The sequence below is a fragment of the Triticum urartu genome, chromosome 4A, assembly GCF_056163025.1.
Source record: "Triticum urartu cultivar PI428250 chromosome 4A, HENAU_Tu73, whole genome shotgun sequence".
In the NCBI taxonomy this organism is placed as follows: Eukaryota; Viridiplantae; Streptophyta; class Magnoliopsida; order Poales; family Poaceae; genus Triticum; species Triticum urartu.
This window is the reverse complement of record NC_141876.1, coordinates 556,463,111-556,485,833: the sequence shown is the minus strand read 5'-3', so window position 1 is coordinate 556,485,833 and position 22,723 is coordinate 556,463,111. Positions and strand designations below refer to the sequence as shown.

The following is a 22,723-nucleotide window of genomic DNA, read 5'->3' as shown; positions in this document are numbered from 1 at the left end:
GAAAGAAAGCACGTATTTGAAAAAAAAAATGAAAGAGAAAAATATGGAAATGAAAAAACCGAAGAAAAGCTGGTCCGGAAAACTGAAAAAAGAAAAAACAACGGTCGAAAGCTTACAGAAGCTTCGTAAAACCAGCCCAAAAACGCGTCTGGAAGCATCCCGCTCGTCTTACTTGGGCTAATCTGTTAAAATATATCGAAGGAGAATGGGTTTGCGCCAATTACCAAAATGGCCTATAACTGACGCTTAAGGCGGCAAATTGTTTCGAGAGATCCTATTCAGCGCTTGGAGCGTCGGGTGGCCGGCCCAACTGCGCGAGCAGTTCACGCACTCTATCGCTCCCCCGCGCTTCGTTCGCTCGGGTGACAGGTCAACCTTGTTGATTGGTCGACTTATAGGGAAAAAGAATCTAGAAACATTTGTAAGGTAGAAAAAATAAAAATAAAAATCTTGAATTTGATTATTATTATTTTAAAAAAGATCATAAAAATTGAAAAAAATCGTGGATCTAAAAAAGTTTATTGAATTGCAAAAAAAACAAATGGTTATTTTTAAAATTTTGAAAAATTCATGAATTTAAAAACTTTGTGGATTTTGAAAAAACGTGAATTTTAAAAAATATCATAAATTTTCAAAAAATATCTTGAATTTTGTTATTTTGTAAATTCAGAAAATGTTTGTGGATCTGAATATATTTTGAAAAAAATCATGGATTTTTAAAAATGTTCAAAATTTTGAATTTTTCACGTGTTTTTTTTGCTAATTTAAAAAGAGTTCACTATTTTTTTTAAAGGATCAGAAAAAGGTAAAAGATGAAAAGAATGTTGTCCAAGCCTGCTAGCACAGAACAAAACGAAACAAACTAAATTGTTAAATACGTACCCCCCCCCCCCACCCACACACGCGCATGCGGTGAAGTCTAACAGTTGCATAAGAACTTATTTATAGCCATCATTACCATTCATTGGCCAACACAAAAGGTAAAGAAAAGAACAAAACAAAACAAAACGAACTGAGTTCTTCTATGGACAACATCAACATTCCTTGACGGGCATAAAAACAATCAAAGAACAAAATGGAACAAAATAAATTTGATTTTCGTGTGACCTTTTGAAAGGAACTATCAAACACATGCAGAAAGAAGCTCATAAGGCACGCAGGAGGCATACTTGACGATATAGACAATCGGATAGAACCAGCGATGTCGAGTAGAAAGCAAACAACAAAGGGCCAAATCTAAGCAATGTTCATTAATTTGGCAGGCTCACCAGCTGGCCAGACCGCGTATACCACGATTGGACCATCCAATGTCGAACAGAGAAGGTCAACCAACACCCCAACAACGGATAATGAGCACATGCCCATCCGCTGAACAAACAAAGATGACCGCCAACAAGGCACAACAGTCGGATGGGATACACAAATGAACCAGGCAAATCATAGCTATTACCCGGCAGGCGAGAAAGCGCACACAAAACATAAATGCCCGCACGAGGCGTACCAGCTGGGTGAAGTACATAAACGACCCGACGACCAAAATGATGGACCAACGCAAAATACGTCGGACGACCAAGGCCTGTGCCCCACATGTCATGGACCCCCAAGCCACCGAGAACGGGAAGTGAGGTATGGTTACACGATCGGACGGCATAAGGGACACCACGCGGGCATCGAGTGCGTCGCTAACGGATCGGACGGTGTGGAGGCCGCCACCCTAACAACGGGGCGCGGCGTGGATGGATCGGACGGCACGGAGGCGGATGCGCGGGGAGGCGGGTGCTCGAGCTCCGTTGTCGTGCCTCGCTTCGCTTGCTCGTGGCAACCGTGTGGCAACTCCGACTAGTTGGCCCATACCTTCCTTTCTTTTTTCTTTTTTTTTTTTTTTTGAAGCTACCTTCCTTTCTACCTTAGCCACCAAGGCTCCATTCCCGTGACAAAGCAAAAACCTCCTATAAAACACGGCTCGCCCGACCAAGGATCAAACGGCCCCGGAAAAACACCCAAAAAAGGCGGCGGAAAGGGGAGAAGGGAAGAACATGGACGGGCACGTCGGCCAGTTCTTCCAGTCGGTCAGCTCGATCTTCCGCGGGAGCGACACCCTCCCCGTCTGCGACCGCGACATCATCGCCGTAAGCACCCCCTACCCCCCGCCCCTTCCTCGAGAAATCCCCACGGACGGCTCTGGCTCGGACCTTCTCTTACTCCGCTAGCTCTGTTGCTGCCCGTTTGTTTGGGGATCCCAATTTCCGCTGGAGCGTGCGGGGATTCACGAATTCGCCGCGTTTTGAGTGACAGTCCCTGCCGGCTTGTAGGTTCTAGCGCCAGGGGGAATTGCGTCCCATCATGGGGATTTTGTGTTTGGGCGGAATCGATACTGCTGCATGCTTTACTCTTCGTTCATCTAAATCGCTGTCTGTCAAGCTATTTTCGGTGGCGTTAAGGGATCATTCATGTTCAGCAACCAGACGTTTTGTGATTTTTTTACTGTACTTGATTACTCAATTCCCATGCGCAACCTAGGGCAACCATTATCTGACTGATTGAGCCTGGCTTGATGTCTAATTGCCTTGCGTTTGCGGGCGAATTTCCGGGATGTGACTGAGTTTATCCAATCAGAAGCATTTGGACAACCCGTGCCAGTGCCACCATGCCACTCCTTGATTCTCAGCGGATTGCAGGGGAATTTGGGTGTCACCATGTGGATTTGGGGGTTTGCCGAATCCCCAGTTCATGCTGTGCTTTCGTGAGACGAGTCTTTGTTACTCCCTCTGTAACATAATATAAGACGTTTTTTGACACTGTCAGGAGGGAGTATTTCGTTGACTGTAGGCATTTGATGTTACTTAACTGATCAATGGATTCTGAGACAAGATCTTTGTCTTCTGTTGAATCCTTTCCACCCTCGCGCCACTATATATGTGAAGCGTAGATGAACCTTTTTTTTTGTATGCTTCCATATCCAATTGGATTGTGCTTGATCATGCACTCATTTGTGTTTGTCTAATCTACTATTGTACGTGCTTTTGTCTCAGGGTTGTGAGACAGAGGTTGCTGAGGCTGCAAATGAAGAACAGAAGAACGACAGCCTCATGAGGCTGTCATGGGCGCTTGTTCACTCTAGGCAGCCCGAGGATGTCAACCGTGGCATTGGAATGCTTGAAGGTGATGCATCCATTCTGTATACTTAATAGTTTTATTATTCCGAATTTGTTAATGATAATAGGAATTGACTGACTTGAGTAGTACTTTACTACTTCCAAGATATGAGTGTTCATCGCATCTTCTGAAATATTCCTTGAAATAATGCATATTCCTTGGTGAACTAAATGGAGTCATGTAGTACTTGAGTTATTTGTGTGTTTGTTCCACATGTTCATTTTGATTTTCTTTCATATTGATATATTCTGATTCTTCAATTTTCAACGGGCGAGTGCCTTTTCTTAGAATCTATCACCTGAGAACATTTGTTAAGTTGGAGGGCCACACCCACATGACTGTCATGGCATGTTGGAATGCTGTAGATGTCTTGAATTTTGAGTTTTGATCTTCTCTTTTATGGATAGATCAGAGCATCATCTACTGTATTTGATTGTGCTGTTTTTCTCTCTTCTTAAAGCAGTAATGCATAAATCTTATTTGTGTTGTTGAAAAGATATAAAGGGTCCTGCCATGTGGATATCCATTTCAGTGGTCCTGTCAGTCTTCTAACAGCCCCATCATCTGGAAGACCCAGTTGTAGTGTCACTAATATGTGATTTCCATTGCTTAAAAAAAAGCATCCTACTTAGATGTAGGCTGTGCTAATGCTAGGCTTCCAGTCTTGCACATTCATTTGAATCAAGCCAATCCTGCTTATTGTAGCATTTTGTTTCTCACTTAACACTTGTACTTTTCCTATCTGAACTTTCTGCTTTCCCTGGGGCAGAACTCATGATTTGTGTTGGCATTTCTCAGCTTCTTTCGGCAAGTCTAACAGTCCGCTACAAACAAGGGAGAAGCTCTATTTGTTGGCCGTTGGACACTACAGAAATGGGGATTACACAAGAAGCCGTGAGCTTCTGGAAAGATGCTTAGAGGTTTGATTACTCAACATATCATTTCATTTCTCGCTACCATCATTACCATTATGGACAGCACTTGGTTTTACTTAATTTGGAAAGTTTCCGGGGTATTAATCAAGGCAGTTGAGAGAGTTTAAATGTTATCTTAACATTGTGTTTTTATTTCCTTATTAGAAAGCTCAAATTAGGACTCATATATGGGTTATGAACTTATGATCATGTTTACTAATTTTCTGAAAAATGAAGGAATTACACTGGAAAACATGCCATTAGACAATTACTATCTGGAATTACTTCATTTTGTATAAACTGCTACCGAATTGGCTGAATGTAATGTAATTTTCTTTCTTTATTAAAGTTTTGGTAATGATAGTTTGACTCGTCATGTTTAGTCTATAGCTCTACTTTGTGTCCTTTATATGGCATGCTCCTGAATTTGAGGCTAAATTGCTAACCAATTTGCACTATCACGTTTTCTCCAGGTTCAACCTGACTGGAGGCAAGCTCTTACTTTGGAAAGGCTCCTTGAAGAGAAAACCAAAAGAGGTATAGGACATGTCATTGGACATGCAGTGTCCCATCTCAGACTATATGTGTAGTCCATTTGAAATGTCTAGAAAGACAAATGTTTGGGAATGGAGGGAGTACTATTTACTGTACATGTCAAATACACTACTGCAACAACAAAGCCTTCCAGTCCCAAACATATTGGGGTAGGCTAGAGTTGAAATCCATAAGATCTCGAAATCTAATCAAGGCACCCCTGTCCATTGCTGTTTCTTTCGTGATATTGCAGTCCTTCAGGTCTCTCTTTACGGACACATGTCAAATACACTAATCAAGGCAAATGTTCTTTAGTACCAAATGCTCTTCTAGTATACTGCAAGAATAGGATCCCCCGAAACCCATTCCTGCAGTGGGTGCCCAGTAAAGTTGAGAAGGATCGACAAATGACACGTTAAGAGTTATATGAATCTGTTTTCTCACATGCCACGAAATTAAATGTTGGGCCGTCCTCCAATTATTTGACATACCACTTGTGATCTGTACCACGTGGTTCCTTCGGAAGAATTAACATGACTGACTGATGTTTAAATGCAGATGGTATGATTGGCATGGCCATTGTGACCGGCGCCTTTGGACTTGTGGGGCTTGTTGCTGGTGGAATCATAGCTGCTGCTTCATCGTCCAGGAAGAAATGAGGCTCCGGTATGCGGTGAATAAGATGATTAGATGAGCAAGAACTTGATGTGAAGTTGCGTAATCTTACCTTGGCACTCTTGCGACCATGCATGTGCGCACTTATCCTTGTCCTGTCCTGTTTCCATGTTGGACCAACCTTAATCGCACTATTAGTAAATACGACATTTCAACTGTCCGATCGAAGAATGTATGTTAAGCTAATGCTAGATCATAGACTGTTGCATTGGTTCATATCATTCTGATAATCCATCTTACAAGCATAAGAGGAGCTGTATCTTATGCCAACGTAAGATCGATGTTGACGCGAAAATTTCAGAAGAGCATAAGATGGAAGGAAGAGAATTTTTTTTGGTGTTTCCACATCTAATAAAGTTACGCTTTTATGATTTGTGGACACGATGTTCCCAAACAAACAACATGATCAGCTGTCTATTAGACGTTTATTTGATGCAAGCACCAATATCTTGTCTCGCAGTAGAAATGAAAAAAATATTTCAATCTTCACTCCTTCCCTACCAAGGCCAGCAAGATATCCATGTAATACCCCGAGGTATCACCGACGACATCGTCCGTCACCGTCGTCTTGAATCTTACCCTGTACTCTTGCTTGATCTTTTTCATGTCGATGTCGGCCCTGGACACGATCGCCCTGGTGAGCGCGTCCTCGTCTGTTCCAAGTCCTAAGATGGAGTACCTGATAACCTGAACAACGAACACAGAGCGTATACATATCATCTCACAGTGAGGACTCGTCTCATCTCCCCCACCACATGATAAGTGAAGATTCCCACGTGTTTGATTGATCTGCGTGCCGTGACGTACCTCTGCGAAGTGCTTTTCAGGAGATGTGAGGCACCAGACAGCAATCTTGAGCATCCTCGCAAACTGGCTGCTGCTGTACTGCTTCATGTCCTGCAACAACAGCAGCAACAACGACAAGAACAAGTGCTTCAGTTCACCAAATTGTTCCAATCAGTTCACATCGAAGAGTAGTTATTAGTAGATATGAAAAGAGCTTAGGCGTCCTTTGGTTCATAGGATAGAAATGTTGTACGAATAGGAAAATCATAGGAAGTGAGATGACATACATCTCAATTCTTATAGAGAAAGAGATGTCATTTGATGCATAGGATAGGAATTTTTTCATTGAGTCTTAGCTCATGTTTTTTTTCCTCCAAAATGTGAAGGATTGATTCCTATCCTATATAGGAATAGGAATCCATTCCTACAAACCAAAAGGCCTCAAAAGGAAATTTTTCTATGCAAATCCTATCCTATAGAAATCCTATGACATTCCTATAAACCAAAAGGATTAATAAGCCTCTTCGATGTCGCTGCCATGTTGTTCCTTGTAGCACCGGAACGTGGCGGCGAGCTGCGGCTTGCTCCTGGTGCTCACGATCCGGACGACCTCGCCGCCGTGCGGCTGCTTCTTCCTCCGGATGGCCTCCGCCAGCTGCGCGGCCTCCTGCTTCGCCACGGCCATGTCCACGCTCCCCTCCGCGCACCGGTACGACCTCACCAGGCTCACCAGCAGCTGCAACAACCAAGAACATTATACAGTACATACTACTCTGGAATGGATTGCTCGGTTCTTCTCCTGGAGTAGTCACCTTCCTGAGCGGTTCTTGGAACGCAGGGCAGGCGGCGACGTCCTCCTCCAGGGAGGATCCATGGAGGGACCGGTACGCGCGGCGGACGGCGAGGAGGTGGTCCGGCGTGGCGGCGCAGGCGGCCTCGATGAGCACCCACGCGTCCCTGTCGTCGCCCCGCCTGCCCAGGGCCTCCCTCGCCAGCTTCGCGTCCCTCTCCGCCGGCTCCGTCGCCAGCAGCACCATCGCTTTCTTCATTAGCGCAAGAACACATCGTCATCATAAGTACTGCAGCAAGCACAGATCATCGAGAGTACGTGCCTGGAAGTGGCCGGAGAGCTCGCCGTGGAGGCGGGTGAGGAGGGACTCCTTGTAGAGGCTGGCGTAGGCGCGGCGGATCTCGGCGCGCTGCGCGGCGGTGCGCCGGCCGAGGATCTCCACCAGGGCCTTCTCGTCCGTGCCCCAGCCTTGAGACGGAAATCGACCGGCAAACTTGAGCGCTTGACACAGATCGCGCAGACATTAAAGAGACGTCCACCCTGCAGGCGGGTCGTATGCACGTTACCTTGCACGGCATTCCTGAGGCTCTCCGCGTCGGCGGCCGGGGATGGCAGGGGCGTCGGGACGGCGATGGTCGCCATCTCTCCCGCGCTGGCTGCTCTCTGCTCTCAGACGCACGCACAGAGGATGATGATTCGATGGAGGGAGCGAAAGAGGAAGGAGCTGCAAGTTTTTCTTGGTAGGTGGGAGTGTGCGGGCCGAGGGCGTGCGATAGGGACTCTAGATCGAACGGTTGGGCCCCGCGGTTCAGTTTTTCTTTCACCGTCTCTAATGTTTTCAAAGTGTGCATTGATCTTGTTTTTTGAATAACGTTCCCTTTGTCAATTTCGCAAGGCAAAGTTCCCTTTTCTGTTAGGCAAAACGCTTCGTCCAATATTACGTATGTTCTCCTCTCCCTTTCTTAGTTGGGGCGTGCTATGCACCAGCTGACTAATCTTTTTAAAAGATCGTCCGGGTCAGATCTAATGGATGAGCAGTCGAGCAGCGCCTCCATCATTGCAACACGGGTCTTGTTGCATCTTTTCTTTGCAACATATGTCTTGTTGCAGATTTTTTTTTCAACAGAGGTGACGTTGCAAAAGCTTGTCTAATAAGTTGCCGCCATTGATCACCGTCTTTCACCGACGTCATTTTTGCGACACCACTACTATTGCAAAAAAGAAAAAAAAACCACAACAAGATCCTTGTTGCAAAAAATCATATGTCGGGCGCCATGGCCATGGACAAGTTCAAGCACGGGGTTGGGCCCTTCCTTCTTGCCACCAGTCGGTGGTGCCTGCACATAGGTCGCCGCACCAGCAAGGAGGGCTCCCTGGGTGCCAACAATGCCGATGGAGAGGTCGTGTGCCGCTAGAGCGGCGATCGGCCCGCGCGGAATTGTAGCATGGTCGGCGTCCCGGTCCAGATGCATGGGGAAGAGGCGTGCGACACCAGTGTGTGTTGCGGGACGGTCGGCTACCCGGTGTGAGCGGCGGCGGCGGACCACTGTCAGCGCCTTGTCAGATCTACTGCAGGGGATGAGAGATGCGAGAAGGGAAGGAGAGTCGTGGGGAAGACGATGCGGTTGGGCATTGTTTCAAGAATCATGAAAGGTGGAGACGTGCATGGGCCCACAGGGACACATGTTAGAAGGCGCGGACGCGGGATGTCTTTCCAGTTGGTTCACGTTGAGCATTTCCCTTCTTCGTTTTGATTAAACCCTTCCTAACTCCAGTTTTTCTCATCGATTTTCCTTGAAAACCGTCCTAATTGCCTCAGCTTTTTGTGACTTATCAAATAAAATTATGTTTTCTTAAGCCAATAAATTCTTACCAAATAAAATTCTTAAATTTACATAGGTTGGTAATCATGGATGGGATTCAATGAAAACGTTTATTTACACAATCACATTAGACATGGGCAAGTAAAACACGGGCTAACATAACATTTATATCCCGTTGCAACACATAAACTGCCACACTGGCAGGGAGCAATGCTGCCTCTCAAATTTGAAAGGACAGTACCCAACTTGTCCTCCATTGTGACCCCTCAGGTAAGGCTCTTGAGCAATAAGAAGATTATCGGCCAGCTACAGCTCTACTAATCAATCAATCAACCAATATCTTTGCTGTTGTCAAAGCAACCAGATCGCACTGGTCTCCTCCTTAGTCCTTCACATGCAAGATGGGGTGAACCGATTGTTTTGTCAAAAATAGATCATCTGCCCTTAGTACACACTGCAACAAATGTCAAGAAAAATGGAGCGGTTGCATCCGGTGGATGGTGGAACGCACGACCAAAGCGCGTTTCCAAATCACTCGTTCTCTAATCTACTTATAATCTGCACATGGAAGCCACGAGCACAACGGAACATAATATATGCGTGTGCTTTCCACGAGGATTGGGAGATGATATTGATTGGTCTAACGGGATTGCTAATTCTCAGTTGACAGACTCTATATTCATGAAATTTTACGTGGAGATCCATGCAAAAAAAAAATTTTAGTTTTTCTTTTTTCTTTTTTACATGTTATGTCACTTGACTTAGACTTGGTTAAGTCTCAGTCGACTGAGATCTAACCACACTCTTGATCTAAATGAGAGATGAGAGTACCCGCAAAAAATAATGAGAGATGAGAGAAAGGGAAAAACGGACATTGTGATTTCTTCTTCTTCTTCATTTTTATTAGCCAGGTGGACACATGCCAGCGCTGGATTGCTTTCCTAATGAACGGCAGTCCCATGTGTTGCCAATAAATTTAGCCGGGACGTTGAACTGATTAACTCATCGATCGTGCATGCCCACACCTATCTGCCCATCTGTCGTCGTTCCTTGCTTACTGTGCAAGGAAACGTGCAGCACGAGTGGCCATCATGCACACCATGAATGCGATTTCCTCGGGTTGTTTTTCTATTAGCGACACACGGCAGGTCAGGGTCTGAATGAGATGGCGCGGAACGGCAATCAGCTAGTAATCTCCTGCAACGTTACCCTCTATCTGGATTGAATTGTAATCAAGTTGGTACGTAGAGTAACATGCATGCATGCACGAGAGACGTTGCAGGATCGATTCGATGGGCAAGGCGGTATAGTATTAGTACTCTAGTAGTATAAATTAACAAGCATTTGGGCCATGCCTGGATGGTGGACGCCTGCGTGCGTCCTCTGGTATAAAGGCCAGCCCGATGCAGCAGTTTCTTGCAGCACAGCCGAGCAGTAACGGCAGCACTGCAGCAGCAGCAGCAGCAGCTCCACCGTCGTCGCCGTCGCCCCTGCGTTCGAGGCCACCCAGGAGAGAGCAGCAGCAGCAGCAGAGCATCGTCAAGGAGGCCACCATGGCCGACGAGCACCAGGAACTCACCAAGGCCTTCTCAGGTACGTACGGCGAACCAAATTATTAACCACTGCACTGAAACTGAAAGGTGTTCTCTTCTTCTTCTTGATCGTTCGCTCACTTTGGGTTTCGGATGCTCCATGGAACGTCGGCTGCAGGGATGGGAGGTCTGGGCGTGGAGGAGACGGCGCTGGTGTCGGCGCTGGGGCGGTGGAGGAAGCAGCCGGAGAAGCGGGCGCAGTTCCGCAGGGGCTTCCCGGGCTTCTTCGCGCCGGCGGCGGCGGGGGCGGGGGCGGGGCCGATCGAGCGCTGCTCCGACGACTACGTGCGGCACCTCAAGACGGAGTTCGCCCGGTTCAAGACCCTCATGGTGCTGTGGGCGATGCACCCGTGGGAGCGCGACGCGCGCTGGGCGCACCGCGCGCTGCACAAGAAGCACCACCCGGTGGCCGTCCTCGTCGAGCTCGCCTGCACGCGCGCCGCCGACGAGCTCCTCGGCGCCCGCCGCGCCTACCACGCGCTCTACCACCGCTCCCTCGAGGAGGACGTCGCGTACCGCGTCAAGGACGCCGCCGCCAACCGCCTGCTCCTCGGGCTCGTCACCGCCTACCGCTACGAGGGCCCGCGCGTCGACGAGGAGCTCGCCAAGGAGGAGGCCGCGGCGCTCTCCGGCGCCGGAGCCAAGGCGGCCCAGAGCGAGCTCGTGGTGCGGGTGCTCGCCACCAGGAGCAAGCCGCAGCTCCGGGCGACCTTCAGGCTGTACAGGGAGCTCCACGGCAAGCCGCTGGAGGAGGAGTTCGGCGGCGAGGCGCCGTGCCTGCGGGAGGCCGTGAGGTGCCTCGAGTCGCCGGCCAGGTACTTCGGCGAGGTGATCGACGGGGCGTTCAAGGAGGAGGCGGACAAGCAGGCCAAGGCGGCGCTGACCCGCGTCGTCGTGTCCCGGTCCGACGCCGACATGGAGGAGATCAAGGAGGCCTACCTGAAACAGCACGGGGCCAAGCTCGTGGACGCCGTCGCCAAGAACACCCACGGACATTACAGGGACGCGCTGCTCGCCATGATCGGGAAGTGATCCATTGAGGCTCGGTCAGCTGGAGCCGGTCAATTTGCTCTCCTTTTTTGCTATTTTACCTTAATTGATTAATCGCTTTTTTGCAGCGACAGATCGTGTTAATTATCTATTATCTACTGCTTATCTTACGTCCAAATGTATGGATATCTCCACTATCCCGCATGATTGAATAAAAATAATTTTCTTTCCAATGTAATGGCTCAACAAAATTTTATCGAGTCGTTTCTTGGAAGGTTGCATGCACGAATCCAGCACAACTATGCTGAACTCATTTGTCGAAAACAACTTTCCTCGGGAAAAGAAACACGTGACAACTCTTTTAATGATTGATAAAAAAAGCATGATCGATGAACACACTAGCACCCCACTCATGAAAAAAAGAGTCCCGTGCCTCCATCCGTCGTTTGGAACATATTCAGCACCCAGTTTTAAAGAAACGAGTGAAATCTGTTTTTTAGAAATAAGTGAAATATGTTTCATCAATTTTAAAATTATTTAAAATATATTCAAATTTGTTCTTGTTTCAAAGATCACGACATCAGAAATCCAAATATGTAAAAAGATTCAAAAATAGATTTTTTTTCATAAGATACAAATAAATTAATATCTCACAGGAAAAATGAAGTACTAGCTTTTCTGTGGGTGAAGAGAGAATCATGTGTCCATGCAGTCAATCTCACGCTCTCTCTCGGGCCTAAAGCTGACACATCTGAGCACCCTTCCTATGCGAATCTGACTAATGGCTTGTGTATTCTACGGCAGATGAAGGCACGGGAGATTTTGCGCTTCCTCAAGAAAAGAGATTCCTACGTGCACGGGAGGTCCGTGCCTCTACCGCGGTTGTTTCCCTTGAAGATCCGAGTGCATGCAAACGCCTTCGCTGTATGCGTGTATCATAGTACGTATACATGATTGTATAGTCATTCTTTCCCATGCATGTTGACCACTTTTTGTGCAGGCGGCTTTGGCAGAGGTCTAGAGCAAATAACATAGACCCACTCCACCATGCAACGCACCACACACCCATGACAGATTTTTCTGTGCAAGTGAAATTGTAAAAAAAATTAAATGAGTGAAATAAGTTTTTTAATGAGAGAATTTATTTTCCTGAAGTTAAATCATTGTTTGAAATGAGTGGAATGTGCTTTTGAAATGGATGAAGCCAGATATTCAAATGAGTAAATTTTGTGTTTTGAAATGATGAGTGAAATAAGTCTTCTGAAACAAGTGAAATATGTTTTCTGAAATTGTCGAAATCAGATTTTTTTTTCTTCTGTATGAGCAAATTTATATATTTTTTAAATGAGTGAAATAAGTCTTTTGGAATGAGTGAAATCTGTTTTTCGATTTGACTGAAATCAGTTGTTTGAAATGAGTGAACATTTTTCTGAATTGTGTGAAATGAGTGAAATCGCCTCTTTGAAATTAGTAACTTTTTTAGTTGTGTGGAATAAGTATTTTTGAACTAATGAAATCGATGATTTAGAAAAATATTGAATTGTGTTATTTGAAATGAGTGAAATATGTTGCTTTAAACAAGTGAAATCATTATTTTTGGAAATGATAAAAAAATTGAATTGGGTGAAACAAGTCTTCTGAAATAAGTGAAAGTGTTTCCAAATGAGTGAAATCAGCGTTTTGAAACGAGTGAAATCAACACCCGGTTTTAAAGAGACGAGTGAAACCTGTTTTTTAGAAATAAGTGAAATATGTTTCATGAATTCTAAAATTATTTAAAATATATTCAAATATTGTTTCAAAGATCTCAACATCGGAAATCCAAATATGTAAAAAGATTCAAAAATAAATTTTTTTCATAAGATACAAATGAATTAATATTTCATAGGAAAAAAAAGTATTAGCTTTTCTATGGGTGGAGAGATAATCAAGTGTCCATGCAGTCAATCTCACGCTCTCTCTCAGGCCTAAAGCTGACACATCTGAGCCCGTAAATTAGGCCATGCTCCTCCGAATAAATTAGGACAGTATTTTTGCTAAGAGTTTCTATACATGCTTTCTTTTGCTCTCTAAGCTATCTACTCTACAAGGAGCCAGAGTTACGGGCTCAATCATTTCAAACACTTCATTTTTTTAAACATGTCACAGATCACCATTTACATGCAAATGAGCTTCAAATCATTTGAAATACACTATATATACCGAATGGACCAACTTGAAAAAAAGATTCAGTTCTTGTAGTCAAACCAACAAACACGTAAAAGGCACCAAATTACACAGCAAAGCCGAAAAGCGAGCCTATTCATAGGAGCAGGAGCACCATCCTCCACAAGAAATCTGATCAAGAACAAAAAAGGAAAGTTTCGAAAGAATAGGGGAAGAACAAGAACACGAGAGAAGAAAAAAGAAACACTTGAAAAACCGAAAGCGCCAAATCTACTCAATCAACCATCAAATCCATTCACCAAATCATAAAATAAAAATAGGGGGGCCGGCGCTCTCCCTGCCGTCTGCCCCCATCTTTTTTACCTCACGCACGAGCATGGGCAATCCCAGCTGGATCATTATGAATTTTGCCGTTCATTTGCTCTCCACGGCAATAACAGGGTGCATTTGATCCGCTAGGATTACAAATCAAAAACGATAGATTCACTGCGGCTCGAAACATCTTTGCAACGACAATGCATAAAATTCCACTGGTTGGTTTTAAACCCCGGAGCACTCAACTACAGCTAACAACACCATAGAAACATAGATGGCCCTTTATTACAACATCTAGTCCTTTGTACTCTACTGCGCATTCCAACCCCGGATAGAGAGGGGCAGCAAGTTCTTCCAGTTGTGGCTGGAACACCTCACTCATAATGCCACGACCATCAGCTGCTTCTGTTCATCAAAGATAAGGTCATCAGAAAACGACCCACACGTACAATTAACAGCTTCTACAGGCGGATGAGCAACAAACAGTTTCAGCAGTTGCTGTGTTGAGCCTTATGCAAATTTCATCATAACTAAAATAAGCTCAGTGTTTCAAAATCAAGAGAGGGAGAAGTGTTCTGAAAATAACCCACATGTGGCATAAAACAACATTATCGGATATCCAAAACGGTGCTCGAGCACAGGTGAGCTATTTATCCTGGTTCTTGGTAGGCATGGAGACTGGTGTGCCAGAGTGTATATGGTGTTCAACATGTTCAGTATTTTCTCACTACGGTGTTTAAACAATTTCTGACCGACACTGCGGTGTTTAGACATGAAGGGATCCCACTGGCACATCTTTCTTGCTACCTTTCAGATTCCAAGCCAATGCAGTTAACATTAATACTGCATATGCCCCGTTTATATACTGTGACTCCTGACTTTGTAAAGGAGTGCAAACGAGCAATGCTCTACTGGAATATTTGCATCTATCAACATCTCAGAAAACATCACACCCTTGAAACTCCAATAGATAACACCAATAAAATGAAAATATGACATCTTTCGGAAAAGTAATGTACAGAAAGGAAAAAATAATCAGAAATCACTAACCTTCAACTGGCAAATCATCCCTTAAAGGTTGATCATTTAGCCAAAGGAACCCCTGCACTTGCGAGACCAACATAAGCAACTTTTAGTCCTCCGACACCCAGAATTACCTTGGCTCTGACCATAATCATATGTAAGCTCTGTCATTGGAGGAATATGCTTAATTGCAAAGAAGGCGATGTGTGGATATCCCTCATCACCATGGTCATATAGAACTGGTTGCCAAAAAACATTAGGTGAGCAGCTGTGGTTCATGAAGCGAGCTATGTTACCAGTATGTTTTGCACTAATAATTATTGGCAACTGCTTAGATGATTCGTTTAAGTCAGAAAGACTAGGTTCACCCAGTAATTCTGGTGCATAGTTCCATCTTAAGTTCTGCTCCGAAGGAGGGGTCTCAAAGATATAATCATCTTCTGCATCAAGAGCATTCTTGTCAACAATTACACCTGCATATTCACAGATAAATGTGCCTGCTCGGATTGGATCCCAACTACGCAGGCCCCAACCTCGATCTCCCGTCTTAAACACTTCAAAGTGGATCTGGATACCTTTTTGTACAACCCGGTTCCGGCAATTATGTAAACAAGTGCATGAATCATTGCACTCGTATAACATAGGCATCCGACTAACAAGTATGCCTGAAGCACTGTAAGGAAGGTCACCAGCATTTCGATGCGTGCAAGAACAGTTGTTATCACCGGGTAGACATACGCTTGTGCATTTGCAGCCTTGCATCTTTCTCATTGAGCTTGGGGAATTCATGTAATTAAGTTTAGTTGTATAGGTGAAGTGGCTAGGACCTTTCTCATCGTCAACCTCATTTACAAGGCAGATAGGCTTACTTTCCACACCGTATGATATGTCGTGCAATATAACACGATCTCTAGAGGATGGATTTTCCCTCCATTTTTCAGTCTTCTTCCACACTGCAATGCCATCAGGTTGTCCAGGTTCTCTGAGCAACTTGTGTTTAAACATATTGAAACCAGATTTCCCTTTCTCCACCCAGGCTTCTCTGATCTGGTAAAGGCCATCATATATGTATATCTTACCAGTTGAACAAGTCAAGTCTTTCACAGTGCGAACGACTCTAATGGGATTACCCCTATGCAAACTCCTCTCCAGTGCAAGATTACCTCTCTCAAGCTTTTGGTCATCCTTACCAGACATGCCATGTCCACTGTAAACCAGAACATCTGGATCATCATCTTCGGCATCCTCATACACACCAGCTGACACAATACTAATGGCCACGGGGTCCTCCTCGTTACCAAACTTAGCAGACATATAATCTATCCCTGCCATGCTCTGACTATTTAACCCTACCAGGCACATCTCAATTCTGAAGTAGAACATGTCACCAACCTCGACACCTGGAACCTCTCCAATCCTCTTGTTCTTATTGAGGCGAAGTTCAGCGTTCATCATGATACTCCCAGCCTTCAAGTTTTGCTGCTGCTTTGCTACTTGCTTCACCTCATCCAACTGCATGAGCCGTCGTCGCAGTGCATCAAACATCATAAGCACATTATCTGCGGACTCCCTGGGATCGTCTGAAAACAAAGACGGTAGGTGCAACAGGCTTGTGTCAATTTTTTTAGGCCGTCCACGTTTTGATGTGTCACCACTGTCAACATCTACTGAAAGGCCAGAATGACTTGAAGGAGTCACTGAACTATCAGGCACACGCTTCGGCCGCCCTCTCTTCCTCTTACCACCCTCCAATAAGGTGACTGCAGAAGGAGTCTGCATAAAGGGCTTACTCTCTTTTGAATGAACTGGAGGAGTTGAAGTATCTGGACTATCCTGCACAAGCTTGGGTCGCCGCCCCCTTTTCTTTGTAACAGATTCATGTACACTAGATGCAGGAGGTGTCTGTAAAATAGGTGTACCATCTGCTGCAGGCAATGGAGTTGGTAAGACAGAAACATCTGGCACACGCTTTGGTCGTCCCCTCTTCCTCTTACCAGATTCCTGTGTGACGGCTGAAGGAGGTGTCTGGAGAACAATATTATTAACTTCTGGAGGAGCTGAAGGAACTGAAGGAACCAAATGAACTGTAGGAACCGTTGGAACCGGTTGAACTGGAGGAACCGTTGGAACCGGTTGAACTGGAGGAACCGAAGGAACAGTAGTGGTATCTTGCACACGCCTGGGTCTCCCCCTCTTCTTCTTACCAGATTCCTGTATAGTGGGTGCTGGAGGAGTTTGCAACACAGGGGTAACCACTGTGTTGTTTGTAGTACCATTAGCATTAGAAGTTCCATTCATATGAGCCGTATATGGCTGCACCTGGTTGGGATCTGCAGGAGCGGACAGTGATGTTAACATTGGCGGAACACCACCAGGCATTCCCTGTTCGGTACCTCCAGCATATGGTCCAAATGGGGTGACACAGACAACTGAAGATGAGCTTTTAGGGGTGAAAGTGTGCATCCCAAGCGGTGCAGGGAACATGGGGGTCAGTGTGCGCAAGGGTTTGGCGTCGAGGACTGCTGCATAATCCAACACAACTGAAGCCGGCTGCTGATTTCCAGCCATTGTAAGCTGCCAACTGATCTTTCTCAAATGAAGACTTATGCCAGCAATTCCTTTGTGTCTTTGTCTACAGGTCTACACTAGTCCACAAGCCATACTTCAGAGAAAGCTGAAAAAAAAATCATTCAGTGCCTTGAGTGTAGAATTCATAAAGAACTTAAACTGTTATTTGTGAAATGCAGATAGTGAAGTATTACCGGCAGATCTAGAAAAAAAATTAAGTCTGATTGTTCATCAGATTACAATTAAAGACATGCAAAATTAATAGCATAATCATGACAAATAATTGTTACTTTTGTAATATTGAGATTGCCCATCCAAAAATGGCATTAGTATTCGACACAATGCTTCCATGGTATTATTTTCTTTCCTAATTTATAAGCTATGGTACCCTAAAAAATAAAAATTATAAGCTATGGCAGCAAAGTATCTTAAAGCTTGTGTATTAGACAGCATGAAAAATCAAAAACAACATTTTTCTGGATTCAGATAGAGTAATACTTACTATTGAAAGTTTTATACACAAACAGTTCAACCATTTTTAGGCTACAAATGGCTCAGAGCTAAGCCAACTTCAAGGAGCGTAGCATGGAGAATGAGTTAAGCCAAAAGGACCTATTAGTAGGAAGCAAATATATGTTTGTTGCTTGCTGTTTGAATATGTGCGACAACAGAACTAAGATTAGACAATAACTTCCCATTTGTATAATATCAAGTCAGAAAAATGGCAAATTTAATACATAATAATTGATGGTGGATTGGTGGTACAAACACAGTTGCAAGTAAACAACCAAAAGTTCAGAATAGCTGGTAATGCATTGATGCTTTAAAATGATTACCCTACTGACAATTAAAAATGGTAACAATTAGTATAACTGACATTATGCCAACTGAAAATTTTATACACAAACAGTTCAGCCATTTTTACGCTACAAATGGCTTTGAGCTAAGACAACTTCAAGGAGCATAGGACGACGAATGAGTTAAGCAAAAAGGACCTATTAGTAGGAACTGATAGACTTGTTGTTTGCTGTTTGAATATGTACGACGACAGAACTAAGATTGGACAATGACTTCCCATTTGTACAACACCAAGTCGAAACGAGCAAATTTTACACATAATATTTGATATTGGTATGAAAACAGTTGCAGATAAACAAACAAAAGTTCAAAAAGAATAGCTGGCAATACATTGATGCTTTAAAATGCTTACCCTGCTGAGAATTAAAAATGGTAACAATTAGTATAACTTTGTGCCAATTTTCATCCATGGGATAAAGGAACTATCATCCCTCAAGCACCCGCATGGCCAAATACCAAGTATTGCAACATAGGATTACAGAGTAACAGCAACCACTACAATTAAACATGGGTGGACACATGTGCACATTGAAAATTGGTTGATTAACGATCAAAGGTAATAGCCAAGTCTTATTATATGCATTCATAGTACAAGACCCCGCAAAGATTGATCTTGTGCACAAGTACAGACTGAGCAAGATGGATCAGACTAGTACTCCACACCTAAACGGCCTGAAAGGAAAGCTTTGGATTTGATGGCTCACAGGAAAAGGAATTTAGGAAGGAGGATGACAGGGAAGAGGTCGCCGGCAACTCTGGAAGAGTTCAGACAGGCTTGTGTTAGGCACAAAGGCAGGGGAGGGGGCTGCAACTTGTACGAAAAAGCTATTTTGGATTCACGCACCACGTTGTAGCAACACTTGAGCATGCAAGACGATCATGACACGCGGGCTCGAAGAGGCAGCGTATGTCCCCACTATGTGTGGCCATGTTCCCAGATCCACCGCAAGCAACATCTCACCGCTAGGCGCCAGCCCGCGCATCCTGCCAATGGTTGGCTGACTGACAGCTGTAAATCCACACCGCAGCACTACCATCCCGCCCAAGGTAGTACAAAAATTGCAACCTAGCTTCATTTTGTCAAATTTTAATTTAAATCCCTCACTCTTTATTTTTCTGAATTGTGAATTCTACAATGGGAGACAAAGAGTACACACATGATATAAAGTGATACATACATCACATGCTACGCATACCAAAAAGTGCAGTGCATATAAAGCTCAGTCCATCAAATATGCCATGTGAACAGATGAGGACAGTGCTATAGACCAATCACTCACCCAACAGTTGCAGTCTCACGTGTTGGCACAGAGCACTGTACAACACACGAGAGAAAATTCCCTAAAATGAGTGGAGAAAACAAACCCTAGTCATGGCCAATGTGGTCATTGAACAGAGATGGGACGTAGCTGCGCATCTGAGGAGAGAGTTGCTAACAGAATCCCTGATTGTCTAACTACGCCCTTAACTCTTATATATAAGGGTCTAATCAGGTTTTTCAGTTTCTTATTGCTGTGATTTACAAATGGAGAGATAGACATCATTATGTTTTTAAGCAACATAAGTAATGCCCCCGAATCGGAGAGCAAAAAATGAAGCCAAGTAGTTTCTTGAATTGTACCAGACTACAATCATATCTCAGTTTAGCACAGTGGCTAATGATTTCAACCTATCCTCCATTTCTATCGCAGATTCACCGTGTGGTCTCCTCTTCCTTATCATAGCCGAACTAACAATTACAGCCATAGCTTAAAGACATAGCAGCGAGAGCCCCGAAAACAGCAGCTCCCCTAGTCATCTTTTTCCTCCCAACCATCCTCTTGGCATCTACAATGCGCGTACGCTATAAAAAAATTCTACATCGCACAAGCGAAACAACTCCCATCAACAATCGTATGCGCAGCAAGATACATTCCAAGACCATGTTGATGTAAAACAAACAAAAATCCGGAATCATGTGGACGGCGACATCGATCCACCCACAGCTAGGAAAACATTCTACGACCATGTAGTATGCGGGTAGCAGATCTCCGTTTCTTACCTTGATTAGGAGGGAGAGGAGAGGAGGGAGCCGAGCCCTGCCGTCGCTGATCCCCTGGCCGCTGGTCCCGTGAGCCGCGGCCGCCGGGCAGCCAAGGAATCGCGCCGCCGCGCCGCCACGGCAGGGGGGAGAGACGGAGGGGAAGAGCGGGGAAGATTTAGGGCTTTCTGTTCCCCTCTCTCTGTCGGGTGAGTTGGAGTGGAGTGAGCAGGATGAGATTTGCGTCACGTGCTGTCACGTGTCGCCTGAGCACGGTTAGCGGGGTGGGAGTGGGACGCGTCGGTTCGGCCGATTCGGCGAAATCACTAGCGGGGTGGGAGAAATAATTAGGCCATTACTACAAATCAAGCAACTGATTACTTCACCTGGGCCGTCGGATCTGTTGCTCCCGAACCCTTCGATCGGTCAACGCAGCCAGCTGAAACGCAGCAGCCGCACCCCCCTCATCAGCGGACCGACCGTTGCACTGCAGCTCCGTCGTCGGGCATTGTAGCTCTACCCTGTCCACCGGCGTGTTGCACTGCAGGTCCGTCACTCCACCGACATTTCGCACGCTGCGTGGAAACATCCCTCGCCGCCGACGAGATCCAGGGATTGCGCGCTCCTCCTCCGCAACACCGGCGGCGTTGCATCGACTTGCTCGACAACCCCAACCGCAGCCAACGGCCGACGGTGCCGACGATGCGGCCGCTCCCGCCATTGGAGCGCCAGCAAGCCGTGCAGTTGCAATGTCGGCGACAGCAGCCACTGTCACGCACTAGATTGCAGCAGCCCGCCGGTTACAGCATCAACTAACCCAGTTGCAGCGCCCCCGGCGAGATTCCTCGATTGCAATGCCGATGAACGCTACCGCGAGCGGCGCACCCATGGCATGTAGCGCCGACGAGATTCAAGAGATTGGCCGAAGTGGTTTTGTGGTCAAGTGTAATGTATAGGGAGGAAAAGTCGTGTGGTCGAGAGCTTCCTCGGTTGGGATAAGAACAAAGGGTGGGAAGCTATGATGCGCGGGTCCCCCCAGGACGCGTGGCAAGCGTTAGACGAGGCTTATGTCCGAGATAGATCAGTCGGTTAATCTAGATAATTTTCCTAATAATTAAGGTTACTATTTGCAAAGATCACCCCCGCCCGCCACGTTGTGATAAGTGGCGCACTGCATGTGCGCTACTTGTCGCAATCTGGGGGGTTTTCCTTTTTCATATATTCGTTTATTCAAGACATTTTATTTCTTAAACTGTGCGTCCAAATCTCAAATCATTTTCACCGTTGAATTCCTCGCATTGAGATCTTCAAAACTAGATCCACTCTTGATAGGTTTTGCCAGACTTTTTTTCCACACAAAAAAAGATAGACGGGAAAACCGAACCAGGAGCACGTTTTTTTCTTTATGCCTCTTGCAAAAGCAAATCCGTGCCTCCACGAGAAATAAGTGTGTGTCGGGGATATTTTTGGTATTTTTGAAAAAATAGTGATACTAATAAAAGCAAAATAAAAGAAAGTAAAAAATAGAGCAAGCAAATGATAATGTGTATGAAGGGACCATGAGATGTTTGATGAAATTGTCTAAGCAACGGCGCCAGAAATTCTTCTTTCTACTTGTGATATGCATTGGGATTTCTCTAAAGAGGAATGGTGAAGTAGTACAGTAGCAGAAAGTATTTTACTCAGTAAAGAACCAAGGTTTATCGAATCAATAGGAGATTCACGCAAACAACATTTAGCAGTACGTACACACACAAGAGCAAATACTTGCACCCAACGCGGGCAAGAGGGTTGTCAATCTCTTTGGACTCGTTAATTGCAAGGATAAAATTTGATAGTAGGAGATATATAAATTACAAAACTAAATAAATTACAGGAAGATATTTAGGGTTTTAGTAATATGATTTAAATGGGCCCAAGGGCCATAGCTTTCACTAGAGGCATCTCTCTTAAGAACATAACAAACGTTGAGTGAACAAATCACTGTTGAGCAATTGGTAGAACAATGCATAGTTATGATGTTATTCATGGCATGATCGGTACATATGCATTACATCCGTGACAAGTAGACCGTTAAACTTAGTGATGTCTACTACTATTACTCCACCTCAGCGGCGCTTCTATGCTTGCCTCTCTAGGTATTAAGTTCGTAACAAACAGAGTAATGCATTAAGTATGATGACATAATGTAGATGAAATAAGATCAACTAATATGAACAAACTCCATTGTTTTATACTTAGTAGTAACAATACAAATACGTGTCTCGCTACCCCTTCCGTCACGAGGTGAGGACACGACAAGATTTAACCTACTACTATGCACCACTTGCACTGAAGATCTAATCATCAACTTGGCCAAAGATAACTCATAGATCGGAAAGCATTACATAGCTATAACAATCACACATAATAAAATTCATAAATAACTCAATTACTTTCGATGATTAATCTGATTATAAACCCACAATTCATCGGATCCCAACAAACACACTGCATAAAAGTATTACATCATA

At 44.9% G+C, this 22,723-nt stretch overlaps 3 protein-coding genes and 1 pseudogene across 5 annotated transcripts; 2 read left to right on the top strand and 2 right to left on the bottom strand.

Moving 5' to 3' along the window:
• The first annotated feature begins 1,887 nt into the window (after nucleotides 1-1,887).
• LOC125552738 (mitochondrial fission 1 protein A-like) lies at nucleotides 1,888-5,495 on the top strand. Its single transcript, XM_048716409.2, has 5 exons — nucleotides 1,888-2,129; nucleotides 3,033-3,162; nucleotides 3,955-4,076; nucleotides 4,544-4,607; nucleotides 5,163-5,495. The coding sequence occupies exons 1-5, from the start codon at nucleotides 2,037-2,039 to the stop codon at nucleotides 5,261-5,263; spliced, it is 510 nt and encodes a 169-aa protein (XP_048572366.1). The 5' UTR covers nucleotides 1,888-2,036; the 3' UTR covers nucleotides 5,264-5,495.
• Nucleotides 5,496-5,594: 99 nt separating this feature from the next.
• On the bottom strand, nucleotides 5,595-7,512 carry LOC125553065 (annexin D3). 2 transcript variants are annotated; one of them, XM_087518897.1, is made up of 6 exons: nucleotides 7,422-7,512; nucleotides 7,174-7,323; nucleotides 6,878-7,104; nucleotides 6,586-6,801; nucleotides 6,087-6,176; nucleotides 5,595-5,966 (listed from the first exon to the last, which is right to left on the bottom strand). In XM_087518897.1, exons 1-6 carry the CDS (start codon nucleotides 7,495-7,497, stop codon nucleotides 5,766-5,768), a joined length of 960 nt encoding a protein of 319 aa, XP_087375023.1. In that variant the 5' UTR covers nucleotides 7,498-7,512; the 3' UTR covers nucleotides 5,595-5,765. The 2 variants fall into 2 exon arrangements, with proteins under 2 accessions (XP_087375023.1, XP_087375022.1); XM_087518896.1 differs by having other exon boundaries at nucleotides 5,595-6,176.
• Nucleotides 7,513-10,024: 2,512 nt separating this feature from the next.
• LOC125554178 (annexin D4-like) lies at nucleotides 10,025-11,493 on the top strand. Its single transcript, XM_048717772.2, has 2 exons — nucleotides 10,025-10,271; nucleotides 10,389-11,493. The coding sequence occupies exons 1-2, from the start codon at nucleotides 10,082-10,084 to the stop codon at nucleotides 11,300-11,302; spliced, it is 1,104 nt and encodes a 367-aa protein (XP_048573729.2). The 5' UTR covers nucleotides 10,025-10,081; the 3' UTR covers nucleotides 11,303-11,493.
• Nucleotides 11,494-13,821: 2,328 nt separating this feature from the next.
• LOC125552739 (histone-lysine N-methyltransferase, H3 lysine-9 specific SUVH3 pseudogene) lies at nucleotides 13,822-20,459 on the bottom strand (annotated as a pseudogene). The gene is made up of 3 exons (XR_015601589.1): nucleotides 20,232-20,459; nucleotides 14,792-17,438; nucleotides 13,822-14,146 (listed from the first exon to the last, which is right to left on the bottom strand). The product of XR_015601589.1 is annotated as a histone-lysine N-methyltransferase, H3 lysine-9 specific SUVH3 pseudogene (transcript).
• Between the last annotated feature and the right edge of the window lie 2,264 nt (nucleotides 20,460-22,723).

Coding starts and splice junctions, on each gene's coding strand:
- LOC125552738 (XM_048716409.2), top strand. CDS start 2,037: ATGGACGGGCACGTCGGCCAGTTCTTCCAGTCGGTCAGCTCGATCTTC. Junction 3,163..3,954: donor TGGCATTGGAATGCTTGAAG/GTGATGCATCCA, acceptor GGCATTTCTCAG/CTTCTTTCGGCAAGTCTAAC. Junction 4,608..5,162: donor TGAAGAGAAAACCAAAAGAG/GTATAGGACATG, acceptor GTTTAAATGCAG/ATGGTATGATTGGCATGGCC.
- LOC125553065 (XM_087518896.1), bottom strand. CDS start 7,497: ATGGCGACCATCGCCGTCCCGACGCCCCTGCCATCCCCGGCCGCCGAC. Junction 7,324..7,421: donor CCTCAGGAATGCCGTGCAAG/GTAACGTGCATA, acceptor TTCCGTCTCAAG/GCTGGGGCACGGACGAGAAG. Junction 6,802..6,877: donor TCCAAGAACCGCTCAGGAAG/GTGACTACTCCA, acceptor TGGTTGTTGCAG/CTGCTGGTGAGCCTGGTGAG.
- LOC125554178 (XM_048717772.2), top strand. CDS start 10,082: ATGCAGCAGTTTCTTGCAGCACAGCCGAGCAGTAACGGCAGCACTGCA. Junction 10,272..10,388: donor ACTCACCAAGGCCTTCTCAG/GTACGTACGGCG, acceptor CGTCGGCTGCAG/GGATGGGAGGTCTGGGCGTG.